The sequence below is a fragment of the Rissa tridactyla genome, chromosome 7, assembly GCF_028500815.1.
Source record: "Rissa tridactyla isolate bRisTri1 chromosome 7, bRisTri1.patW.cur.20221130, whole genome shotgun sequence".
Lineage (NCBI taxonomy): Eukaryota > Metazoa > Chordata > Aves > Charadriiformes > Laridae > Rissa > Rissa tridactyla.
In genome coordinates, this window is record NC_071472.1 from 36,760,989 (window position 1) to 36,787,315 (window position 26,327).

Genomic DNA, 26,327 nt, shown 5'->3' on the forward strand with positions numbered 1-26,327 from the left:
AAAATAAATTCTGGACTCAACTGAAAGAGCGTGCTGCTTCGCAAGTTCTTTTTCCTTCCTCTCACTTCAATCGAAGAGACCAGCAAGCTTACGAGCTTCTGCGATCCACGCACAACTTTTGCTCGTGCCAGATGTTGAAATAACAGAACATCTCCTGCATCTCTAAAGCCTTGTTGCTTGGCACCTTCTGTCACTCAAGCTGTACAGTTCAAACCTTAAGCTGTCCTTTAACAAGTTCCATACGCGTCTCGTGAAAGCTGCTCAGGTACTAACCAGGGCACTGGCTAACGTTACAAACTGAAGAAACATCTTATCCGTAGTACTAGCTCACACAACAGGAAAGAGGAAATATAACTACACATTCAATCTCTTATTTCTAACAGCAAAGCTGCGAACTCCATTGCTTAAAGTAAGATACTTCAGTAAGTGAAACAGTACCATACAGTTCAAGAAACATTTTTTTTAAAAAAACCAAACATTTTAATAGTATAAAAAGTTGTTTACTGGTGTTTCTACTATAAAGCTTTGTTCCACAAATCAAAAGTGATAAAATAATTAGATACGTTTACAGTGATAAGAGACTGCAGTGTAGACATTTGAGCTCACATTTTGCTGACCGTTTCAGTACAACGTAGACTGTGACTGAATCGTTAATACACACCTATGACACAGAGCGAACTGCAGACACGAAGTGCACACCTGAATGTGGAAGTTAACCCACGGGCATGGTAACTTACTTTCTTCAGCCCTCCCTTTCCCCTCCAGAACACGTCATAGGCAAAAATTGTATTCAGAAACTGAGGCATATAACTATTTTGGCTGCAGGGAAGCAACTCGTATTGAGGGAGTTGCGCAGAGGAAAAATGGATGCACACAAACACACCAGGGTAAATTCCAAAGTTATATGCCAACTCCTTCTCCTTAGATAAAAATGACATCTGCAAAAGTGAAAATGTACAAAAAATAAAAACTGTCAAATAAATAAAGAATACAGATGTTAATTAATCACATATATAAAGAAACGTATTGGCATACTGTATGCAGTATACGGTATATTCATAGAATCACGTGGGCTGGACAGCACTTAATAAGGAGTTACATGTTAAAGACGTAACTCCTTGCCTCTCTCCTCCAAAAGATCTTACGGTTTCTGGATATCAAGTGCAACCTTTTACACCGATGCAGAAATCCTGCATCATATTTCATCTTTGCCACACCTAGGATGCATTTTTTTTTTTTTCTCCTAAAAAAGATCCACAGAGAAGTCTAAAAAATTCATAATGGTCTGAATCACAATTTTTGCAGCCCTGTCCATGCTACTCGGTCTCTCGGGTTTCCTACCAAATGACTGTTTAGCAGTTGTACAGTATATAAAGCCATAGTTTTTCCCAACGGAATGGCAGCCAGTCACATGGACTCTTCCATACTCCACCTGGCATTTTCTACACTCCTGAACTGTAGGTAGGTATTACGCTGTGAGTGTGTTACACAAAGGCTGCTGAAACCATTGCAAGTGATGTAACAACAGTTAAGTGTCAAGTACGTCCGCTATAATACAGAATCAGGGTCTAGGTCTATCAAATGCTATATCCACATAACATTTTAAACCATGAAATATTTTATGCATTTTTCTTTTTTTCTACAAATATTGTTGCAAACTTGCTGTTAATTGTGTCACGAGGTTCGCATTTCTAATTCTCCAAGGATTTTCAATTCAAACGTTTAACGACCATATGTACGCTAGGTACACTTAAAGTAGACACTGAAATTTCAAGTAAAATGAACTGTAGCCACATCTACTGGACTCAATACACGTCCCGACATCTAGATTTACTTTGATAAGTTATACAAATACATAATACATTCTTAAATAATGAAGACCCACAATATTAATTTGTGAATCTTCCCACGTTATAAAACCACTTTTACAGGAATGTTTATCCACCTGTATTACTGTTTTAGTTTGCAGTGTCTCTTGCTTTCATGTTTCCACAGATTACTGTACCAGTTCTTAGGCTTTGGCTATTGAAATCTCTTATTTGAATGAGGCAACACTGGTTATTAAGGCTGGTTTTTTTTCTCTTGTGAAGTTTCGTTCTTTACTATGACACCGTTTTCCAGAGCAGAATGACTATCTTGTGTCTTCAGGTTCTGTTTTTATGACCTTCCTTTCTACATTGTTAAAAGCCGAATGAGGAAAATCCTTTAAAATACCGAGGCCTTCTGCATTAAAAAAAGAAAGAAACAAAGAAAAAAAGACGTTAAAACCACTGCTTGGAAACAAATATATTCTGTTCTTAATTCAAGAAAAAGGTCCACGAAGCATATGGATACTAACAGTTGAAGCAATAAATTCTGCCTTCTCCTACTGGGCTTGAACCCAGCTGGGTTAAAACCACCTGAGTTACATTGCAGTGATGACAGAGTAATCACCACTGATTTGCTTCAATTCGCCCCGGGAGCGGGGCCTTGTAGAGATGCACTCTTCACTTGCATTTTGAAAGGGAACTGGTAAAAATCCCCAACTAGAAATTTCACTACGTGAATTATCACCGGGACAAACTGCAAAAAAGGTGAGCTAAGATTGCAATATACCAAAGGGGAAGATGCAAGATTCTGCCCGGTCTTCAAGACAACTGCTTTTCCATCTTTTCTTTCTAATAACCTCTCTTCCATTGCATATTCCAAACTCGGGTAGGATTTTATTATTCCTAAAGTTGCAAAAGTCTCAAGAATTTCTGGCTTTATCTCAGTGTGCCAAGTATTAAACTTTAACCAGCCATACAGATTTCACAAAGGAATTCTTGCTGTCTTCTATCAAACTTAGAATGAGTGTCTCCTGATGCTAGCCAGAGGTAAATGACAAGTCTGCCAGTGAGCAGAAGTCAGTGAAAGGGAAACCCAGTTCAAAATACTTACTGCACAATTTTGTTCACGGAACAGAACAGTGCTAGGTCCTTATAAACCAGAATAACAAGTTTTTTTATAAAAAAAAAAAGTCTGGTTCCTTTATACAGAGTGAAGCCACATTATAATTAAACTGCATTATAACGACAGCACTAGTTCGGTTCAATACTGCTCTCTGAAGACAGACACATGCCAGAACTTGCTTATCGAACCCTAGTTACTGTATCCTTTAAGCTTTCCCCAATTAATATTCAATCTGATTCTAGATTAGCCAGTAACACTCCTCAAAGTTTTGTCTAAAGCCTTGATTTAAAGGTTACACAGGAAGCATGCCAGGCTGAGCTACTGGCTTCTTCACTCAGAGACATCATGTATCAGCAAGGTTCATCACAGGCTTTTTAAGAAATGGTGGGTAATTTACAATGGACAGGACTAACCCGAGGACTGGGACTTTGCCTCACCACTGGGGTAAAGCCGGATCAAATCACTGCACAGAGGTTTTCCAACATGCTGCTCTCCATCAAGTGAAATGTGCTGCAACTGTCTACTTGGCAGATTTGACATTCGGAGATTCAGCGGTCTTTCACCTGCAAGTTATTCACAGCAAAACATTGATGCATTAAAAGCAAAACAATATTAAAAAAAAAAACAACAGGTAGAGATTTAAAGACATACTAATTCTATCAGCAAAAGCATATCCTAAATTCCAGCTGCTCAGGAATGACTTCTGGCAAAACAAGGCTTATGTAAATATGCTGCTTTGCAGACTGTTCCACAGGCACTGCGAGAAAGGGACACAGCCAGATAAAAAAAAAAAAGTAAAAAATCTCTCTTATTATGATCAAAAACCCCTTTGAGATCCTAAAAATTCACACTCCCACTGCAGAATGGATAAGTAGTGTAAAAGCAACTTGCACTATCAAGAAGAGCTGAATCCACACACCTAATTCTTCCTGTGTACTTGTGTACTACATTGCTTGACACAAATGACACATTGCTACACACAAATGAAAACCTACATTTTAATGCTTAGTTATATCAATTCCGTTCATTTCTCCCTCCACTGCTTCTCTTCCCCCCTCCTTAAACAAACTAGCTCTTAAAAAACAGATAAAAGAACTTCTGTTTGTATTTCTCATGTTTGTAACATTTTGTCTCATTTCACAACAGTAAAAAAAAGAAAACCCCACAGAAGCAAAACAAACACTCCTAAAATTAATTCAAGCTAAGGAATAGCCAGTTGGTAAATCAAAGAGATAACCACAAAACTGTAAGCTTTTTGAAGAACAACAAGCTACTAAGAACATCATTAGAATCTGCTTAGTTCTAAGTAATTTACATAGCTAGCTCCTCAGGTTTTGTTCTGAGACTGCACAAACAGGTACACAAAAAGGGGTACCAACTACATTACCTGCTTTACTTTCGATTTCCACAGAGCAAGAACACAAACAAAATGCAACATTCTGCGCTATTTTCAAAACTTAGAATAAAGCTAGAGCCAAGTTCTGCCCTCAACAATAGCAGCGCACCCTACCTCTTCCCTCTCACGTTATCCATAGGGAAAGCAGTTTGCCCAGGTGCATTAAGAGTAACCTGACTGTACATCTGATTGCATTATTTAGACTGCAAGCACTCCAGGGCAGAGATCTTGTCTTGTCCATTCAGTGCTCAGTGTTCTACACTAGATAAATAACACCATTGACAAAGGTTGCATAATATCAAATGCATTCGCTAAGCGGCAACGCCATGCCTGGGAGCTACCGTACCTTGTCCGTCAGCATTATCTAATGACATGCCATTGGGGCTGTGCTCTTCTGAGTTTTGTCTGTAACACCCTGTGGAAAGACGTCTCTCTAACGCAGCCTGGTTGCAAAGAAACTCCATCTGTTTTGCCATCACCTTTTCTGACTGCAAATAAAGCAAAAAAATCCAAAACAACCTTCTCTATATATACATACATATAGTGAGTCAAAACACAGGGAAAAAACCAATATCAAATCAAAAAGACTAAAAGCCTAGATATAGGTTTTTGTTGACTCATATGTACAGATGTGTGCTTTACAGTTTCTTCAAAACCATCAAGCAAACAAAATATTTTTGCACCCATGAAGATTTTCATACTGTACATCTGAGTCACTCAAGAATACTTAAAATGGAAGCTGCTGTAGTTCATCCACGCAGAAATGCAACATTAAATTATCTGCTTCAAAAACACACAAAAAACACTTTCTGCACTTTAGGACTGCAGGTTATGTGAAGAGAACATCAAGAAAAGCAAAAAAATAATGTCTTAATTATCCAGTTAGTTCTGTTCAAATACATGTCTTCACAAAGTATTCCAAGAGCAATGGCAACATCTGCTAAAAACTTATGCCAAGATTTCACCAGACATCTTGGAATCTTTATTTTAGGAAACAGCACTACACAAGCTTAAAAATCTGCCATTCTGAACGTGTAGGATGACAGTATGTTTGTGGGGGATAAAGGTGTGAAACGTCTGTCTAGAAGAAGAACAAGACCTATACACCTCTAGAGAGTGAAACTAAACAATGCAGTGCAACGTGGGAGGAAATGGCGTCTTAATGTTTGTCATTGACTTTAATGCCAAGAGAATTCTAACTTTCAATATAATCTTGTTCTTGAGAATGTAAATAAGCATCTTGCAAAACTAAAAAGAAAATCACAAGTCAAGAAAGTTGATTTAGAAAAGCCACAGTGAGCATAAGAACAGAAAGTGTACGAACTTAACAGCTGCGACTGATAGGAAAAAATTCATTTCTCTTTCTGGTAATGATGGAATTGTTTCAACTAGTACTGAGGCCTATTAATTGCAGAGGACGTAACTTTTCTTGGGAGAGGATGAAAGCCCTGACTTCCCACCAAAGTCTGCTTACTCAGCATAGTTTAACAATTTACAAATGCAATGACAACACAAGAGACCAGCAAAGTCTGAGGTTCTCCAGCACAGCGATGACCCTGACAGCAGGGTAATGACACGACCAGTATTTACTTCCTCTGGCTTAGAGCTCATCAGGTTCTGCAGAAGAACACTGATAGCTCAAGCTTGGTCTTGGGAGGTAGGTGAAAAAAGAAACTATTTTCAAATAGTTTACTTTCAAGTGTGCTTTAACTTTGCTACTCTGTCACTCCTGTTAGACCTTTTGAACTGTAAAATAAATTTCTGAAAGAATAAAACATTTCTAAGTCACTGTTATTTAACTGGGATAAATTTTAAACTGCAATGACGCTTCTCATCACAGAAAAACCTGTAGAGTTGCAGATGCATTTAAGCTTAAAATAAATCTCTAGTTCATTGCTATGTAGCAGCGACCAAAGAAAACTTTAAAGCGTATACAAGATGAAAATAAGCTTGCAAAAATTAAGTTCATTTAATCACTGTGTGACATCAGAACACGTAGCACAATTGCTTTTTGATGTATCACAATGAACAGATTGTATGACTGTACATTACTTTGCAATAGAAGGTAAGAGACAGGGTAACACATCTAGTCTCAGAAAACACGAGTGTAACTCCAAAATGTAATCTTATATGAAAATTCAGTGATTACGTTTGCCCAAACCAGCTATACAAAATAAAACTTGTTACAACTTAGCATAAAATCCCTCCTTGACATCAACTGGCAGTAGGAGATACGTATTTTGCCTCAAGGCTGGGACACAGTACAGAAAAGACAAAGAAATAATCGGAAACCTGTCTTCATTTATAAAAAGCTTTCTGGATACTTGAAAATACTGCACTTCCACCAGGCTAGATGTTATTTAGAAAGGCGATTTCTCCTCTCAGATCCAGAGGCTCACTATTTCCTAAATATATTGGCCTTTCTTCTTACAAGAAACGTCAGAACTGAGGACTCCAAGATCGCCTACTCTATTTCTCAGTAGACTCAGTAACTTGAACTTTCCATTTATAGCTAATAACACAAGTAACACAGCACATACTGTACCAATAGTACCCTACTTGCTCCCAACAGGCAATCACGTATTTTCAAGCTTACTACACTTGATCTTACCTCCTTGGAACTAACAAGGGTAAAGCTGTAGCACTGTATCAGAATAGTTTCTGAAGGTAAACCCAAATTAAGAGTGATGCAATCACAGCTAAGCTAGGTAGCCTTTGCAAATTGACAGTAATTACTTCAGCCATCAAAACAATACCTCCAAATCAACGTACAAAGACATGGCCTCTATTATTCACAGTGTAGTGTAGTTGATTTACCTGGGAATTAAGAGCTGTTGGGTCTTCACTCTTTCCTTTAGCCAAAGCGAGTGGCATTTTGTCTTGCTGATAGAGTGTCTGGACTGTGTCCTGGAAATCAGGATAACCATCCTATTGAGCATAAGAAGAAACCAAACACCAAGAGAGATATATTATTGGTTTTTTCTTTACCCTCTCTGTATACTCAAAAAACCAAAAACACATTCCTGAACTTCTGTGAAAATTCTGGACTGCAATTTACACGTTCATGCTATCCACTTCATTTAAGTTTGCACATAAAACACACACAGCCCCTCTACAACAACTGCTGTGTATCTAAACCGGCAAACACAATCACATCTCATCTCTCACAGTTTCAGGTGAATCCAGACTACTGTTGTCACTGACATTAAACTAGTTTACAGTCAGCCTTGCCAGGCAGATTCAGGCCTGTGGTTTCTGTCACTCATTACAGCAGCTTTAGAGATCCTCAAAAATCAAGTCTATATGTAGTTGAGAATAAGGTACGGCAGCTGGATATACTAACCGTGAGAAACCAAGCAAAGCCTCCCGAAATTCAATGTATTTCACACAGTACCTATGCTAGTATCACAAAATGAAATATCACTATTTTAAAAGCAGGGTAGCAAAGGCTTTATATACTATGGGAAATAATGATTCAATAAGTCTTTCAGTCTCAAATGCTTATGACATGCAAATCTCTTTTGCAGCTTGCATATGTAAAGCAAATAAAGTTCCTGTGAAAGCCTGCCAGACTCCATTAAAATAAATTAATCATCGAAGCAAAGGTTCAAGATGAGAAATTTATCCTGCTTGGCATTATAAAAGGAAAGCTCATGTAAAATAGAGGAACACCCAGAAATGTTTACAAAAGCACAGTATAGGTGACTGTTTAAACATGAGAAGCAGCCAGAGATCTTAAGACAGACCCCAAACCTGAAAACAGTGACATCTGTCACTGAGGATCCGTAGACCCAGGTACCAAAAGTACACCAAATGAGGTATATTTTCCTTGTGGATTCTAGAAGCACGTGCATGTAAATAACATTTTCGATAATAGCTGGACAAATTACAGCCCAAGAACAAGAAAAGTGATCTTTCAGAAAAACCACAGGGGAAGGACTTACAAGGTCCATGCCCCTGGCAGGCTGCCCGCAGGGAGATGGTCAGACCCTTAGTGCAACATAATGCCAATAAAGCTATTCTTTGTGCTCAGGAAAAAATATGTCCAAACACTGCATATTACTTTTATCCACCCAACATACTCCCTCAGGGAAAAACACATGCAAAATTTCATAACCAGGTAAATTGCCACAAAACCTCATCCTCTAGAAACAAAGGCTTTGCAGCACACTTCCACAAGCCCTGACCATTTTCATAGTTAGACCTGAATTTGTCTGGAAGACCTGATTATATGTAGGAAGATGAGAAACTGAATACACAAAAACCTATCACTCAGGATTCTATTTTTGCAACATAACAGGTAACACGGCTCTTTACAACGCATCTCTGATCACTTGCCAATACAAAACCAAAGGCTGTTTCCCAAAAGCGGGGCCAGCTGCCCGCTGCTGCCTCTTGCCTTGACTGTCACCCATCAGTCACACAGACAGCTCTCGGATGACGATGCAGCTCTGGATCACCTTCCCCGAGCCCTTCCCCGCTGCTGGCCGTTCTCCTCCCCCCTGCCCCTTCGGTGAGGGCTGAGGAGAAGCCGCTGGGCCAGGCAGGACCAGGTTTGCCCGGCAGCTCCTTCTCCCTCTGCGGTCAGAAGAGCCTGCTGCGTGCAGCGCAGCATTTTTGTTTTGCCACGCTGCTGCTCGGTTGTTTTTCAAGCAGCTTCGTGCAGCAGATGTTCTCAGTCCCACATGTGCTTTTTCGCTCCCTCTAATGACATTTTTCCTATGCAAACAGTAGCTTCTACTGCTTTTGCTGTTTTTGTGAAAAAACACAAATCCTACACTTGCACTGGTTTTCTTTACAACCCCCTCAGCAATGGTGGAGGTGGGCCTTTTCTCTCCTCTCCCTCCACCTGTACCGGCACCGAGGGAAGACGCTTCCTCCCAGCCTCCACTCAGGCCTCCCTGCCTGTGCCCCCGACTCCCACTGAGCTTTGTGAAACCAGCTTTTGCAAGCTCTCCCCATCCCTCTTGTTCAACTGTCCTTTATACCACAGACGGCAAGAATATTTTTAAAACTCTCTCTTTGCTGTCTTGGCTGTTCGCAGCGACTCTGATGGGGCACCTCATCAACCCCAACGCAGCCTCTCCCTCCAAGATTTCTACGTGATATACCTGTGACTTGTTTTGCTTTCTAAGCTGGTGCCACAACAGCTCATCGCTTTGAGCGATGCCGGTACTGAGTCACGGAAGATGACAAAATAAGGGGTCCCCCCGCCCCGCAACACCTAGGCAGGAGGGATCCCTGCTCGGCAGGAGGATAAGCCATTTCCATCCCCATTCTCCTGTGCTGCTCTTTGTCCAGTGCAGATTTAGGAACGATAACCCCTTTTTTACAATCTGCTTCCAAATCCCAATTCACTCCATTCCCTTTTTCACTGCCTCCACGCCTTTAGTCTGTCATTTGCCTGGAATTTTTTCCCTTCTCCGCTCCACACTTCACTCCCACAGCTCGCCCACCCACTCTACGAATAAGAGGGGGAGAGCTCACAGGGGAAGAGAAAGGCTTTTACAGGTAATTTGATGTAATTCATGGCATATTGTTTCTTTGTAATGCTTGTGTGAGTTTCATATTCACGAAGAGGATAAATTTACAATGGTGGCTGTAACCCGGCAATGGTGCAGCTTGCACACACAGCTCTGCTCAGGGATGACCTTCAGAGTCTCTCTGGAGGTTTTTTTAAGTGTTATTACATATCAGGAAATTAACTCATCCTTTTTTTTTTTTTAAGTAATCTTTTACACGATGCACACAGGGTGTGAAGACTTTCCAAATTCAAGCACTAGTATTTTAGACCACGCTTTGCAGAGACATTAATGACTAACGGGTAAAGGAATGGTGAATCAAAATACAGAGTTCAGCCTTAAAAGAGAAAGGCAAAATGACCTTTACCAAAAGAAAAAAAAAAAAAAGGAAAGAAAAATGAAAAAGACAGAGCTAGTTACAACAACAACAAAAAAAATCACCCATGTTCAGATGCTCTGCATGGTATTAGCACGATGGTGAGCTAACAGAGCCACAATTAAGCATTACAACCTTAAAAATAGGAAAAGGAATTCTTATCCGGAACAGAAAAAAAATCTGCAGCATTTGCTACCATTTTCATTTTTACCTCCACCTTTCTAAAAACAAACTTACCACCCCCCCAAAATCCCCAAATGTACTACTAAGACTTTTTTTTTTTTTGCAAAATGCAAGCCCCAAGAACCAAAAACACTACATGTAGAAGTGATGTACTGTGTAGTACAGCATCCTTTTTTAGTATCTTTGAAGAAAAGTCCATGATTTACAGTGTACCTCAGAATTATAATGCACTGAAGTAATGGTTTACTCCTTAGAAGACTCCCAAATTTGTATGGAAAAAGACATTTATGCTGATAACAACACTGTTCATTTCAAAATTAATAATGCTATCAAATGAATTATTTCATTAAGTTATTTTTTTAAATTTCTTATTGTGGAAAAAAGTCATATTTCTGAAATACTAATTTTTTACAGTTAGGACATGAAATTTTCACAAGCATTTTAAAATATGACTGGTAATTTTAGATAAAAAGAAAACCAAGTGAACATCCGTTCTCAGAATTACTGAACTAAACAGTGCCTACAGAAAGCAGGTCTTCCAGACTCTCAAGATTTCACCACGCAGAAAATGAGTGAATGCACATTCCCTAAAGCTGCCCAAATTTCCTGCTCTCCAAAACACGAAGTTTCAGCCTGTATTTTTCAGGATTTTAATTTTACTTCTTCCTTCAATGAAGATCCTGCGGAAAAAAGCACCTCCCTTGTAGTGTGTCATTTTAGATACTTGCTCATCGTCAATTATTACTGAACGAAGGAAAAACTTCCTAATGCTGAAATCTAATATATTAGTCAGTGAACTATTTCAAGCAGAGGAGCGGCAGCTCCCCAACAGCTCTTATAAATTAGGACTACGCTGGACAAAAGAGGGGAGACTCAAGCAACCATCCTGCAACGCGTTGGTCAAGGCAGATAATGGTGAAGGTGGACACAACCATTTAACATAGCTTTTCCCTGCTCTTTTTTGTGGATCGAAGAACCAGCATAGGTCAAAGCAAATCCTTACTGACTTATCACCAAGGCTACCAGTAAAAAGTGCACATGTATATTTTATTTTATTTATTTTATATTACGTAAACTCAAACTACAACTGTACACAGACTGATGGAACTTAATAAATAAAAAAAATTAAAATAACTCCTCTACAGCTATTCATAAGTGCCTTTTCAAAACTAGCGGCTCACACTGGGGTTTGCTTCACAGGAAAAGCCTTTGTACAGGTAACACAGTCTCGCACTACCGAAAAAAAATGGAAGCCTTGCATTTAGTGCATCATTTATCACAGAATGAGTTACGTATGAGAAAAGCATTCCAGAATACGTTGCAACTTTCCTCTACAGTTAAAGAATATATTGCATAGCCGTGTCAAATACAAATCTAGCTCAGGCCTAGCTTACCTTTTAATGCATATTTAACCTACACCTTTTGGAATAAAAAGTACAATAAAAAAACTTCACAACATTAAGGATGAATTAGATACCCACGAAACAGTAACTTGTTTAAAAAATAAATTAAAAAGGAGGATCTGCTATTCCTATATATATAGGTATACATACTTAATTTTTTTTTTTTTTTTTATTTTATTAAAAGGCCTCAAATTTACTTTCCAGCAGTGGTAACTGAAGAACGTGTTAGGAGTTTCTTCTTAGGAGAAACTGCTCCTAACAAGAAACTCCCAGCATCTCCCTAAGCAACACCTTGCACAGGTGTATACATTAGCCATGTATACATGTGCTTTTTACAGAAAAATAGTTACAAAACCTGTAAATTAATATCTACAGGCACAACAATTTGTCAGCTTTTAACTTTTCAATGTGATCAGTTTTATAATTTATAGCATAGTCAGAGATGGCTAGTATTCTGCTATCAATCCTTACCCAGAACTCTGGATTCTGGACATGATCAAAAGCAGACTCTAGCAAATTAAGAAAACCCTACCCCACACTGACTTAAAAGCAGGAGGCCTTACGGAAAGACATGCTACAGCAGTTGAGCTTATTCCACTACAGGAAGTCAGTAAGTCCCACTCCTCTCCCTCCTACTCAAGAGTGCAAAACCCTGACAGTAACTTTACCATGAAGTAAATCCTACTCTTTACCCTTGTTCCTACAGGTTTCTCCATCAAGCAGAAGACATTTGCAGAGACGGTGGTGATGTTCTCCCCCTCTCTCTCTCACACCCATCAACTGTCTGTCAGACGTTTTTTTGACAAATTTCCTTAACACAGATCCCTTCAAAACAAAAGTGAATTTTAGCATGCATAGGTCAAAATACAGAAGTCACATTACTGTACCTCTATCTTGATTCTCTTTGGTGACAGCTCATCCCTTTCTCCACATTTAGATCTAGAAGAGAAGACACATACACTGTCAGTAAACAACACATTAACCCTGACCATCAGAAATAATCATGAAAAACATGACTGAAAAATTAATCAAGCAAGAACAAGTGAGATACACAGAAAAAGCCTTCAATTCACTTGGACTTGGCAGTAAACGTCACTCAAATATAGAGGAATATAAGGGCCTTGTGTCCTTTTCAAAGGTGTCGAGAAACTCATGCACTTTTCTTCCTAACAGAAAGCAAAGCTACCTGAGCACAGAAAATTACAGAAATGCCTTTGGCATTGCTTACCCAGAACGGATGTGTATTTACATCACTATGGAAGAAAGGGGAGCAAGGGAAAACCATAAAAAGCTCCTAGAAGTGTAAGAAAATGTATTTTGAAAGGATACTGTATTACACATATCAGGGAGTTAACGTTTAAGAACAATATATAGAAAGTATCAAGACTTTCAATCATATGTATTCACTGTAATGTTTTAATTGTCTTTAAAAGCTGTTAAGCCTTCGTCACTTTTTCACAAGGGCAGTTAATTTAACAGAACAGTAACAACAAAAATTAGGACTAGCTTCAGTTCTTTTAGAGCAAGTTTGTAAGTCACTCCCTATGATCTTGTCTTTTTCATTCTCTGGAAACTAACAAGCCAAATCTGTGTTTGGAAAAAAAATAATTGATACATCAAGCAACTTTGGCTACTCTGCCTATTTACATTAACTTGAAATACAAAAATGCCTTAAATACTTGAAATCGCCAGCCTCTCAGATGTCTCTCAACAAGCACTATCATCACAAAATCTGGAAAACTAGAGAGGAAATAAAAAGGTAATTCAAGACAGCTAAATCTTAGCAGTTTAAAAGCTTCACGACTTAAATGGCATTTTCCTACCCTCCTCAGAAGAGCACTTTGCTAGCTAAAGAGCAAGAAGGAAGCGTCTCTAGTGCTTCAAAAGAAATGCTATCAGACTGATTAGCTCCCTGCAAGTAAACGTCCTTTGAGTTAATTAAAATCTTACTTGGTGGTCCTGTAAGTATACTTGTATGTAACTTCTCGAGAGATTTGCCGAGCTAGTGCGAAGAGTTCATCTCTCCTGGTCAACAACGCGTTATCTTTTACACACAGCTGAGCGGCTGCTTCATTAACTGTTAGCTGCAAATTAAACACAAAAACAGGGATTTATGGTTTTGTATACTTTCACCCGTTGTGCTCATAAAAGTACCTGTTCTTCTGAAATAATAAAAAAATGTCAATGGCAAGTAAAATTACCTATAATTGTATACTAAACCGTGGAGGGTTTCTTCTCTTTTATACCCTTACCAAGCCAGGTAAGCCTCTGGGAAAAGATATAAATGTAGTTGGTGCATATAATGTCCTTTAAAGTAAAACATTATTGTAAGACTGTCTCAATGTGCGCTGCTTGTGCCTTATCCCAGCATTAATTAAATCTCAGTATAAAACAGTAGCTCTGAACGTTCACAGTGTTTGGCTCCCAAAGCCTGGTTTACAGGGAATACTATTTTTATAAATGCAATATGCCCAGGACTCAGGGGGGAAAAAAAAAAAAAAAACAAAAACAAAAAAAAACCACCACACAAACCCACAAAAAAGCCCTGACAGTGTGGGTACAGATGGCTTTCCCTGGTGAATGCAGCATAAATTCTGTAGAAGGTGATGGTTTAAGAAACGATTAAACTTTTTTTAGCTGTGTTTCTCACCCTCATGTTTGTGAAGACTATCTTCAGACATGAATCAAATGTAACTTGCAACAAGGATGTTTTCCTCAGCCTGCCAGGACACATTTCTAGTGCCTCTGCTGCTGGCAATAGTTTCATAAAGAGGGGAAAAAAAACACTTTAAAGTTAAGGCTCAAAACGGTTTCACAATGCTCTTCAGAAGCCCGTAGGAAGTGGTGATACTGTCATGAATTATACCAGCTTAACAATAGCACTGTCTGAAAAACCTATGGTCAACAGTGTGGACCAACAACAAAAATATTAATGCAATGAGAGACATTGAAACCGAGACGCTGGAGAGAAGATTCCCCGCTCCTTCCACAGTAAGCAGGGGCTGAAGAGACATTTTCACTTCTTCCTCAGCTGAAGAACAGCCAGCATTTGTAATGAGGCGTAACAGCAAGAGGCCAACTGAACACTGCAGGTATTTTTGGTATTTTTCCCAAGTGCCCACAACTCTTCTACTCTTTATTTCTGGAAATTAAGCTGCTTTGAATGGGCTTGGCTTCTCGCAAAGGAGCACAACCTAAGCTTTGCTACTACCGTCAACAGTATGTTCTGTATCCATCTCGGGCTAGTGAATATTACCAAGCAGTTAGGTTTTCAAAGCACAGTCAGCATATTCATGATGGGCCGACACAGCACAAACCTTGATCTGGCAAGTGCAAAGAACAGCCGTGGTTCAGCACACGAGGCTATGCAGCTGAGGATGGGCAGGACCACACACGCGTGGCCTCAGACACCAAAAACCCTGCCCTTACAAGAAGCACTTTTCATGGAAGTGGATGGAAGGTGAAGCTGAGGACAGACCAGCACGTCTGCAGTTAAACAGCATCTCTTGGGAGAAGACAAAGAAACTTGCTGCTTTACCCCACTGTCTACCACCCTGCAGAACATCACCTGTGAATTAAATCACGGAGGCCAGCACCTCACCCAAAACCCATCACGCTCCGTCCCTGAAGGATGGAGGCTGTCATAAGACATGAACAACAGGCAACCATGCTGTCCTTCGCCACAGTGCTTGATGACATCCAAATTAGAAAAAAAAAAAAATTATATTTTGCCCAATGTGACACTTGTTCTCCAGGGAGGTTGAAAAAACAAAAACATGTATCAGAAGAGCTGAGATTCTCTCAGTGGCCTGTGCCCATGGAGTATTTCTAGTAAAACCTCACACAGACCTGCTGTTCCTAATATTTCACAAGCATTTTTTCCTGTGTTTGGCATAAAAGCCTCTGATCTGAGTATGGCATTTCCTGCAATACCTGAATACTAATCAGAGTGCAAACATGTCTTTAACAGGCAAACTTGGGATGTTGCTTGATCCTTTAGTCTCTATACAGACCAAAAAAAAAAAAAAAAATCTCAGAGAGATCAGATGTACAAGGGTGGAAAGTTTAGGTTTAATCTGTGAAACATCTCTAGGTTACTATGTTCCTACAAAACAATGTACAAAAATAACAAACTATTACCCCTGAGACAGACATTGTAGAACAACTGGTCCTATCTTTTCATAAAAAAACACAGGGAAAAAAAGTAGATACGAAAAAAAAAGATTAATACAACACTGATGAGAAGAATTACCATCCAAAGCAGGCATTAAGTTCTGTAACAGTGATAGCTATTACTTTGCTGAGGAGGAATAATATGGCTAATAGTTACAAAATAATTCAAGATGCTTTTTTAATCCCTCAATAAAGTGTTGAAAGGTTGCAAAGAGCTGAAATGACTGAAAATGCTTTGGGTAGTTATAGGCAAATGCTGTTTATCCTAATATATGAGAAAAGCCAAATGTTTGTTTGTTTGTTTTTCCTAGTTTCTTCTTTCAGGTCACATCCAGACTTACTGAAATGAAGTGCATCATGGCTTCCTGCCTTTTTCAGGAGGCATAATACTAGAGATAGAAAGCATTTTGCATGCCTAAAAATAAAGATTCTGTTTGCTGGAAGCCTTAATGACACGGAGCAGCACATAACCATACCGGCTCTACGGAGAAGCACGGGTATATTCCCATCTGATGGGGTTCATAGATTCCCCCACTAAAAAAACATAATTAAATACCAAGCCCTACTGTTTTGGTGAGTCAGCAAAAGAAAAGGAAAAGACCAAGCTAGACAGAATTTATCACTTGCCTTTCTTATTCCTGTTTCTCAGACGATTAAACAGGATTTTTTTCAGTTTTATAGGTACCGAGGCAAGCACTGAAATATTAACACGCAAGTTACAAATCTGACTCAAACATGCCTGGGTCACCAAGTTCAAGGGCATGCCTTGTACTCATCCCTCCTCCAGTCCAACTTTAAACATAAAGCGCCCTCCATGCTTGAAAAGCTGTGTCATATCGAGACAATAGGATGGATTAAGGACGGTACACTTATTAGTTCTGAAACATCTTGGAAGGATTCCGCATCAGATTTTACGCTAGATCCGTACCCTATGCAAATACTCCTACCAATAGCACAGGCTTCCAAACCAGCTCAGTGTCTACAGCTCTCACTGGTCTCTAATGGCTGCTCAGGCCCTCTGAGACCCTCCAGTGTTCGTACTGAAACAGAGAACATTCTCACTGATTCGCCACCAAATAATTCCATCAAGTTTGAGTTTAATTTGCATGCAGCTCCACTCTGCTAGAGGAGACAGATACCCTGATCTTTACATTAAGAAGCTAACCCCTACTTAAGCTTTTTAAATTCAGTGAAGTTTATTCAGCTGCTCCTTGCCAGCTGCAAGGAGAAACCTTGAACTGCGAGGCAGAATGACAGCCTTGGAATGTAGTAACACGTGCAGAAACACAGTCTCTGGACAAGCAGAAACTTACCTCCCTGGTTGTTTAAGGTCCTTCCTTCTGAGCAGCAAATTGTTTAAGCCATCAAAAACAAAAATCCACTGAAGTTCAGCTTACAAAAGGCAAACTCTGGTTTAGCAGATTTTAAACAAAAAAAATGCTCTCATTGCTACTATTTGTATACTTTCTGCTTTAAAATGAAAACGGAGAGAAAACCGTTCAAGACAAAACTTTGTAAAATCCGGCCTCTTTAAGCAAACAGTAAACCAATTATGAGCAAATTCTTCTTGTTTGCATGAGTGCAGTTCCCATCAAGTTCCGCGAGGCCCCATATGCGTAAGTGAGGCATAAGTCAACCACATACTCCTTTGATCTTGTGCCCTTAATCATAATAGCGATAGAAATATTTCCTAAAGCCAAACCATGCTCTCATTCCATTTTTAAACATGGTTTTACAATGATGTAGTAAAGATCTGTAGTGCAGTACTAAAAAAAATAAAGGCGGCAGAGCAGTCATCCTTTCTTCCAGTTCTTTGCTACACTGCTCCTTCAAACTACCACCCCACTATTCACTCTTCCAGCTTTGTAGAGCTGCTCGTGAGGTTACCACACACCTGACAACAGCTGGCCCTGGCACCCACTTCCCATTACACTGCTAGATGCCAAGAAATTGTCCTTTGAGAAGTCTGCCCAGATTTCAGCCTATTTTCTGCAGCCGCTACCCCATATAAGAGACTGCAAAAGCCCTCCATCTCATACGCAACTTGTTCTGTTACGGGAGAGACTTCCGCAAGGTCAGGAGAGTAGGACGAGATCTGTTCTTGCACACTGGATGAATTCATAGATTATAAGTGTTCAACATAAAGCCACAAAGCACATAAGTGAAAGCTGCACAACTAAAACTCTGCGGTACAAATGCGGCTGACTACTGACAAGTTCCCTTGGAAGCGTCTCCCCAGTCTGTAGTAAAAGCCCTAGTGAAGTCACTGCTGGTGGTGCGCAGTTGCCTTATAAATGTAAATACATAAACAAAAATGTAAAGAAACACGCCTTGATTTCGTCTGCCCTTCTGCTCAGAACCATAAAGAGAACCTAGTCTTATGCTATGGATCACACACCTACAAAACTTCTTCTTGAAGCGAAAAAAGGCTAAAGCCAGTACAGTCTTTTTGGCACTCCTGTAATATAAACATTGCCTTTCCTTTTGGGAGCTAAGCCTTACATGCCAAATTTTAAATCCAACTGAAATTTTGCAATCACAGTTAACTGTGAAAATGCTGATGCAGCATTCATATCAACAGCGTTTTGGCACTGCTTTGAATTTTGTTCTCCTCTTGTACTGTACTTTGGCACTAGGGAACTATTCCCCACACAGACACACCTATTGCGTTACAACATACGCAGTGTGAGCCTCAAGAATGCCAGAAGAGAGGCAAAGGAGGCCCGCGTGGACTTTTAAGGACAAGAGGGAACAGATGCTACGCAGGTATTAAAGGACTAACCTTCAAATTACAGCCACCCACCTATACCAGAGAGGGTCCTTTCCCTTCCTCCTCACATAGTCTGCACTCCACTTGACCGGCTTAAGACTACTGCGTCCAAAAAACCCCGCAGGTTGTATAATCAAGCTTCATCCCAATTCACGCACACAAAAAAAAAATCCCACCCCACTGGGTTTAGAGACCTCATCAGCAGAATCCTTTTTACCTCGAGGGCACAAGCTACACAGCAGGGTCTGGAGGAGAGGGAAGACAGCAGAGGGCAGTAACCAAGCCAGGTGATCCTGTTACCAGACACAAGCAATTTTAGTTACTAATCTTCCAAACAATCTGACTACTCTCAAAGCTGCAAAGGAGCACCAAGACAGTACCGCTTTAAAAAAGTGCCAAATACCTAAAATCCCAAGGGCCACACTCAGTTCAACACTGGTTTGCTGTTTCAGAACAAAACTGTTTAAACCCTCTGTCTGACAGGCGACACCAGTGACCGAGCAGTCTGATGACGCCAAGTTGAAGTCATCAGCGCACACATGCACGCACCCACCCAGGAAAGGGTACTTCTACTGCACCCAAGATTTCCATCCCAGGGCAGGACTGCCTATAGCGCCTGCGTATATATACCTAACTGCGTAGAACACACAACTCCCGTCACCCGCTGAGAACTGCCCGTACAAAAAGTGTACCCTGTGAACAACATCTCATAAAAGGTGTAGGACTAGGGGAGGAAGCACACTGTCGCTCAAGGTATATTACCTCGTGGAGGGTGAGATGCTTGCCATCCTTTCTTTTCGAGTCAAATCTGCCATATATTGCACTGTACTTCCTGATCTCCTCCTCTTTGTGAGGGTCCTCATCACTCATCTCAAAGATGTGACCAATCATCTTTGCCAGTTTCTTATTTGTTTTCAGTAACTCCTTGACTTCATTGGAGTCACTTTTGGGCAGGGAGGGAACCATACGTTCTACACATTCAGCAACTGACAGAGCAGCAGCGGCATCCAGGGTCTCACTGTTTTCCTTTGGTGAAGCCGGAGAGCCGAGGTCAGCCGGGGAAAGGCTGTGTTCGCTCTCTGTGGTGTGGTGTCCTTGCCAGAGTCTCGGTTCGCTGCCGCTCTGCAGCGATAAGTTCCCCACCACATCGGATTTGCTTGCGCCCACGCTTTGCACGCACGTCGTGGCAGCGCATTTTGGAATCTTCAGGTGAGGCTCTCTGGTGCTACTGTTCCTTTCGTAACTGCTGCAGGATATCCCCAGCCACGCAGGAGACCCTTCCGGCAGCTTATATATTGGAATGCTGCTGACCGGTAAGGAGGTGAGAGGCTGGTTAAAAAGACCAGGGTTTGTGACCCAGTCCCTCAAAGCCTTCTGCAGCCTTCGGACATGAAGGGGCTTGCTAGCCATGCCTACGAGAGCCATTATCTCCAAAAACTCCTCTTCACCTGCTTCACAGAGCTGCTGGACATCATCACCACCCTGCTGAATAAAGGCATCGAAGTAGAATAAGAGATTTGCTTTTTGTAGTATTCGATACAGCTGCAATTCCCCAAGGGTTCTGGGTAGAGCTGACGCCATCACGGATGACAGAACCTGCAAGGAGTAAAAACAGAGAGAAGATGAGCATGAGAACGCCGACATCCAGAGGCATTCCCCCCACCACCAATCCTTCTGTAAGGCTGTCAACTCAGAGGACAGGATTCCTTTCTCTCATTATAACAGCACGTATAGAAATGAAAAAAGGGGCAATAGCTCTGGTTTTTTACTAGTTAACTTAATGGAAACATTTGTGAAAAAACAAATCAGCAGATAGTTGCGATGCACCTACAAAAAAGATGATTCAAACATGAAGCCAGCTTGTTTTCAGCATTCCCACTTCATGTTTGTTCCCAAGAATGTCATTCAATATTGCTCACTGCTTCTACTTGACTCTCTTTTATGTCTTCAGATCAAAATGATCACAAAACACTCCTAAGAATTACTGAATACGTGATCCCCTGAAGAAAAAAAGCTCATCAGTTTCGATTTTCCTTAATTCCAAATCGTTTCCCCCATAGCAGTGTGGAGGACTGTAAAAGGAAAGCAAGGAAAAGTGCTTCACAGAACCCCAGAGGATTAATGAAGCTGGATCAGCAAAATGGTGTTTCAGAACCAAGTACTTCTACAGTTTCCCCCCATTTCACAGAAAAAGGATCTAGTGTCTCTGCTGATCTTAATTATGGCAGCAACATCCACAGACAAAGCAAAAATACTGATGGATTCCAACACATATAGTTTAAAAACATTACTTTGAATTCACCTGCCTGCTGCATTTGCTAACAGGCCTGCGTGTCATTGATACTTACGCCATGAAATACTATTCAGCAATGCAGCGATTGCGCTGTAAGGGCTCCCAACAGACAAACTGCAGCAGTATTCTACGCTTATGGCTGCAGAAAAAACATTTGCACGAGTTTCAACTTCATAAAACCCGTTATCCCCAGTTAGCCTGCAAATAATAAACTCTTCAGAGAATTCTAAGATCACACATACCTCTTCACTCTACGATGGCTTTCACAACTACAAGCGAGTAATTTCCAGTATTACGCTAAACCACCAATCAATAAGGTCTAAAGCATGTAATTTACGGTTGGTTGGGAAAGCAACAGAACTAAAACATGGAGCTGGTCTGCTAACATTACTCTAGTTCTACCATCACATTGTACTTTAAAAAACGCGCAGTAGAAACCTAAAAATCAGCACTTACAGAACGATTTGCACACATTGAGGGGAAACTATTTTAATAACGTGCAACCCCCCTCCCCCCAAAACTCCAATGCAAGAATGTATGTATGCTTAGGGGCATTGGGAGACTGATAATCAAAAGTAAAACTAAAGCAGAAACTATTTTTACAATTTGCACTTTGGCTTTTTTTTTTTTTTTTATAATATGCGCTTTTTCTTCAGCGATTCAAAATAAATGTACAGGTGTAACAAACAGAACTCAACTTCTGTTCAGGGGCCATCTGAAAGATCAGGCTTTTGCTAAAAAACTTTGATTAAACTCTACTAGAGAAAAATAAAATTAGGAGGCCACCCTTACAAAAATAAGTGCAACAGGAACAGAATACCTACAGCCGGTCTCTTCAGGAAGAAAAGCCCCGGAAAAAAAACACCACAAAAAGTACAAAAAACCCCAAACCACCAGCTGCACGTATCATTCTTTGTACACTGGTATTTGTAAAACAGAATGGACAGCAAAAGCCGTTTAGATCTGAGCAGCCACCTCAAGGAATGGCTGGTGAGCTCAAGAGCTAATAAACTGCACCCTTCGGAACTCAGGGTCAAACTGGAAACATTTAAGAGCTATTTATTTTAGAAATACATTTTAGCTTTCAAAAATAATAGTTGCAAAAAAACAATTAATTACTATCTACGCTCAAAGATGTGGAAATGAAAGGAAAATGAGGAAAATCACTCACTTAAGGTAATCCTGAAAACAGGACATAATTCAGTATTTTAAAAACTGTCATTACTTCACAGACGTTCTTAGAAAAATCCTCCCATTCCATACAAACTTTGACAAGACAAACAAAACTAACAGCTTATGGTTTAGTGGCATTTCAGTAAACTGTTCCTACCCTCCCATTTCAAATGATGCTGACTTTCTACCATCAATACCACAAATTAACTTACATAACTGTTAGAAGAATACCCGTTTGCTCCGAGAGTCATCCATCTTGGCACAAAATCTACATAAATCTACATAAATGGACTTTGTGCAGAGAGCTAAATTGAATCCAGGGAGGATGGTGGCAGCGAAATTACACACAGCCCAAGAGCTGCAGGCAAGGCATGGAGCTCATTTTTCCAGCCCACAGGCTGGAAGAGCAGCAACAGTCCATGAGCAGCCTTTACCTAGAGGCTTCTAATCAACAAATCTCCTCATGACAGATAAAACTGGATTAATATGTACTATGGAGGCGTCAGTAGCGAGTCCACAGTTCAGACTGCGTTGAGATTTGCATTTAAAGCAAGACTGAAACCCCTTTGTTTTGTACTTTAAAGACAAATTCTGTTTTCCAAATTTAGTACAGCAACTCCTGAGAGGGCCACGCGAATTTTCCATTTAAGATTGCCACCAATTTCTGCATTACATTTCCAAACGCTTCTCCTTTTGACCTCTTTTCTCCTCTCATTAGACCGAGTTTGTTCCACACTCACCTCAACGACATCCCAAGTATTTCTAAACTTTTACAAGGGGAAGGCTACCTCCCCTCCCCGAGACAGCCTCGCCACGCCACCAGCTATGTTGCTTTTCCAGACACTACCAGCCCACTCCACTGGTTCGGCTCAGCTCACAGCCTACAAACCCGGGACAGCAGGTAAGCTAGTCAACCTGGAGGAGTAAGATGAGGCTTAAGAGGAGCACAAGCAACAAACAAGGCTTGCTGAGAAAGCAGCGCAGCACTGCCAGCATGAGAAGAGACCGTTAACCCAAAGGACACATGGCATTGCTGTTGCTGCCTAGCTTTGCTTACCTATCCAGCTACGGCAAAGCCGTGCTAAGCACACCCACTCAAGTCTCAGCACCACACATCTTTCAGGTGACCTTTAAATTGCATCTAAGAGACATAAAGTACTGCTTTCCATCACTGCTGTTCTCATTTAGTGCAGCTGGGGCCGTACTTTTGGGGCAACGGGTGAGCACGAGAAGTGATTACGCAACAAGAAGACGCGGGGCGAGCTCACAGCCAGGAGACTTGAGTATGCTCCTCACCAGGGAGAGCACCTCGGGTAAAATGCTGGGGCACCGCGTGTGTTCCCCCTCTTCTACAGCCTGCTCAATGAGCTTTAGGCTTTCTGATCTGTGATCCCAAACAAACCCGGTTCAGGAGTAACAGCCTAGTAACGTCCTCTGGCAAACCCTAAGAAGCTCACCAGAATGATCTGCTGCCTTAGGAGCAAGCAAGTAGATCTTCTAAGGTATGGCCAGCTGCAAACCCTTTTATGGCAAAAGGCAGGCATGTGAAGCTGGCATGGGAAGGTCTGCAGCAATAAATGAACACAGCGATGGCAGTTGAGCTGCTGCTTCTCCCCTTTCTTTGCTCATCGTCCATACCCGTAAGGAGTGTGGGAACACAAAGGGAAAAGCAGCTGTCTTTTACATTTTACACATATAGAATGAACAAAGAAGCTAGGAAATTCCCCGCCACAGACAAAAGCTGTTTAAAATACATGCAAGGTTGCATGCTGTTATGGCCACAGAAGAACCCGGCAATCACAAGTTAGATTTTTCACTCAGCCTTTGCAACCCACAGCCACGCGTTCCCATCTTCCACATTACCTCATCCACATCCACAGCCTCCCACCCCACACGCCATGCCCTCCTCTCCAAACGCGGGATGTCACCTTAATTCTGACCACAAACATAACTCCTGGAAAAAAGCAAAACAACAACCACAGAGACACCACAGAGCACTACCAAGTATTTGTAAACAATCAGTGCAGGAATCGCAACCTATTCCTGCAACTGGCTCCCTCTATCAAGACAACCAGCGGCGGCAGCAGCCCAGCTCAACGTCTTTAAGCAGGGGAAAACAAACGTTTCCCCCCATTCTGCCTGGTCCGAGTTCGGAGCGGCACGTTTCCCGGAGGTGGCAGGAAGATACATGGCTGCAGCGAGCAGGTGGTGGGCGTGGGTGAGGGATTGGGAGAAGGAAAACGCGGGAGTTGGGGGATGTAAGCGCGGGGCAACCACTTCGCTAGCACTTTTCCTGCTTTTTAAGGCTGCACTAGAAGTAAGAGCAATTGAGCAACCCTAAACCGATTTTTAGAGATTTTTATTTCAGGTGAATTATATTTGAGCTGTCACCAATTAAGTTAGGAATACGCACAAGGAGAAAGTGCGAAACATCACATTCCTGTATTTTAGGAAAAAGTGATTATTTCATAATATATCTTGATCACTTTGGGCGTTTTGAAAAGTCTCTGAAGACAAACCGGATTTGGATTTGAGAGCTTGGCTGCTTTGCATATTCATTACATTTTTGCAGCGTTTCCAAAGGACTTTTAGCAGGAGAAGAAAATTACATGTAGCTGCAGAAGCGAGACTTCACAAATTAAAAACTCTTGTCTAGCTCCGAGATGTGCCAAAATACAATCTATTAAGTGAGCTTCACATTCAAATACAGATGCATATCTCACCTCAACTAATAAGAAACTTGAAACGTGCAAAAAAAACCCCCACAAACCCGTGTAAGGGCTGGAAAAAAACAAAAAAAAAAAAGAAAAAAGAGCCCAAATACTTCACGACTCCCACCCGATCGGTTCGAGCGTCCCACCCGAGCGCGGCCCGGGGAGGGTTACCTACCGCCCGGCATGCCCGCCGCGACACGGCCGCCGCCGGCCCCGGGCAGGCCGCGGAAGAGAGCCGACGCGGGGGCGGGGGGGCAGCCGCCAAGCCCGCTGACAGGAACACCCCCGAGCTGGGGCCCCGAAGCTTCCCCGGCGGCCGCTCCTCCGTAACGGCTACACGGGTTCCCGGGCGGCGGACAGGCGGGGCGGTCTCCCCCCGGCCCGGCCCGGCCGGCGGCGCCTGGAGCCACCGGCCCCGGACACCCCTCACGTCCCGCCAACGGCCGCGGGGCGGAAGGAGGGGGTGAACCACTGCGCTGGGGGGGAGGCCGCGGAGGGGCACTGCACTGCAAAGCCGGGGGATGGAGGGGGGGCGGCCGGTACCACAGCGCCGCTCCCCCACTCCCGCCCCGGTACCCCTGCGCTGGGCCGGCAGCCCGCCGGCGGGGCGCCGCCCCCGCCCGGTCCCGTCCCGTCCCGCCCGTCCCGTCCCTCCCCGCCGCCCCCGCACCGCAGCAGCGGAGACGGCAGGGACGTTGCTGTACTTTCCGCCCCCCGCGCCCCCCCCCGCGCCGGATTTCTCCGGGAATCACCCACGCACCCCCCGCCCGCTCCTTCCGGCCGTCCCCCCCGGGGCTGGCCCCGGGCTGCCCCAGCCCCCGCGGCCCCGTCCCGTCCCGCACGTACTCTGCAGTAGGCTGCCGTCGCCACCGGCCGCCCGGGGCTTCCCTCGATGCCGTCCCGGCTCCGCAGACTCAGCCCCGCCGAAGTTCCTGCCAGCGCCCCCCCCGCCTGCGCGCCGCCGGCCCAGGCTCCTCCTTTCCCATCGACGGGGCGGGTGGGCGAGCCGGTCCCCGCCACCGCCTCGCTGCTGCCGCCGAGGCGGGGGGCGAGGAGCGGGGGGGTGGGGGAGGCCAGGCGGGCCACCCCGCGCAGCTCGCCTCGTCGCGGCCGCGCCTGCCGTGCGCGGAGGCTGAGCGGGCGGGCGGGCGGGCGGGGGAGCGGGAGGGAGCGGCCTAGCGCCGCCCCCGCCCCCCCACCCCCCCGGTGCCCCGTCCCCGCCGCCGGCCCCCGCCCCGCGCACACACCGCCCCCTCCCGCGCGGTCACATGGGGAGATCCCGCGCGCGCTGCCGCCGCCCGCCCACGCGCGACCGCCGCCTGACGCAGCGCCCGGCGGGGGCCGCCCCCCTCCCGCTCCCCCTCCCCTTCCCCGCCGCACCGGCAGCGCGCCC

At 42.8% G+C, this 26,327-nt stretch overlaps 1 protein-coding gene across 3 annotated transcripts; it reads right to left on the bottom strand.

Annotated features, from left to right (window-relative positions):
- Nucleotides 1-456: 456 nt before the first annotated feature.
- NAB1 (NGFI-A binding protein 1) lies at nucleotides 457-26,015 on the bottom strand. Of its 3 annotated transcripts, none has more exons than XM_054210313.1 (8): nucleotides 25,781-26,015; nucleotides 19,517-20,350; nucleotides 13,762-13,895; nucleotides 12,699-12,750; nucleotides 7,145-7,255; nucleotides 4,674-4,815; nucleotides 3,369-3,494; nucleotides 457-2,223 (listed from the first exon to the last, which is right to left on the bottom strand). In XM_054210313.1, the coding sequence occupies exons 2-8, from the start codon at nucleotides 20,333-20,335 to the stop codon at nucleotides 2,132-2,134; spliced, it is 1,476 nt and encodes a 491-aa protein (XP_054066288.1). In that variant the 5' UTR covers nucleotides 20,336-20,350; nucleotides 25,781-26,015; the 3' UTR covers nucleotides 457-2,131. The 3 variants fall into 3 exon arrangements, with proteins under 3 accessions (XP_054066288.1, XP_054066286.1, XP_054066287.1); XM_054210311.1 differs by having other exon boundaries at nucleotides 3,345-3,494; nucleotides 25,781-26,013; XM_054210312.1 differs by lacking the exon at nucleotides 25,781-26,015 and adding an exon at nucleotides 25,110-25,395 and having other exon boundaries at nucleotides 3,345-3,494.
- Nucleotides 26,016-26,327: the final 312 nt, after the last annotated feature.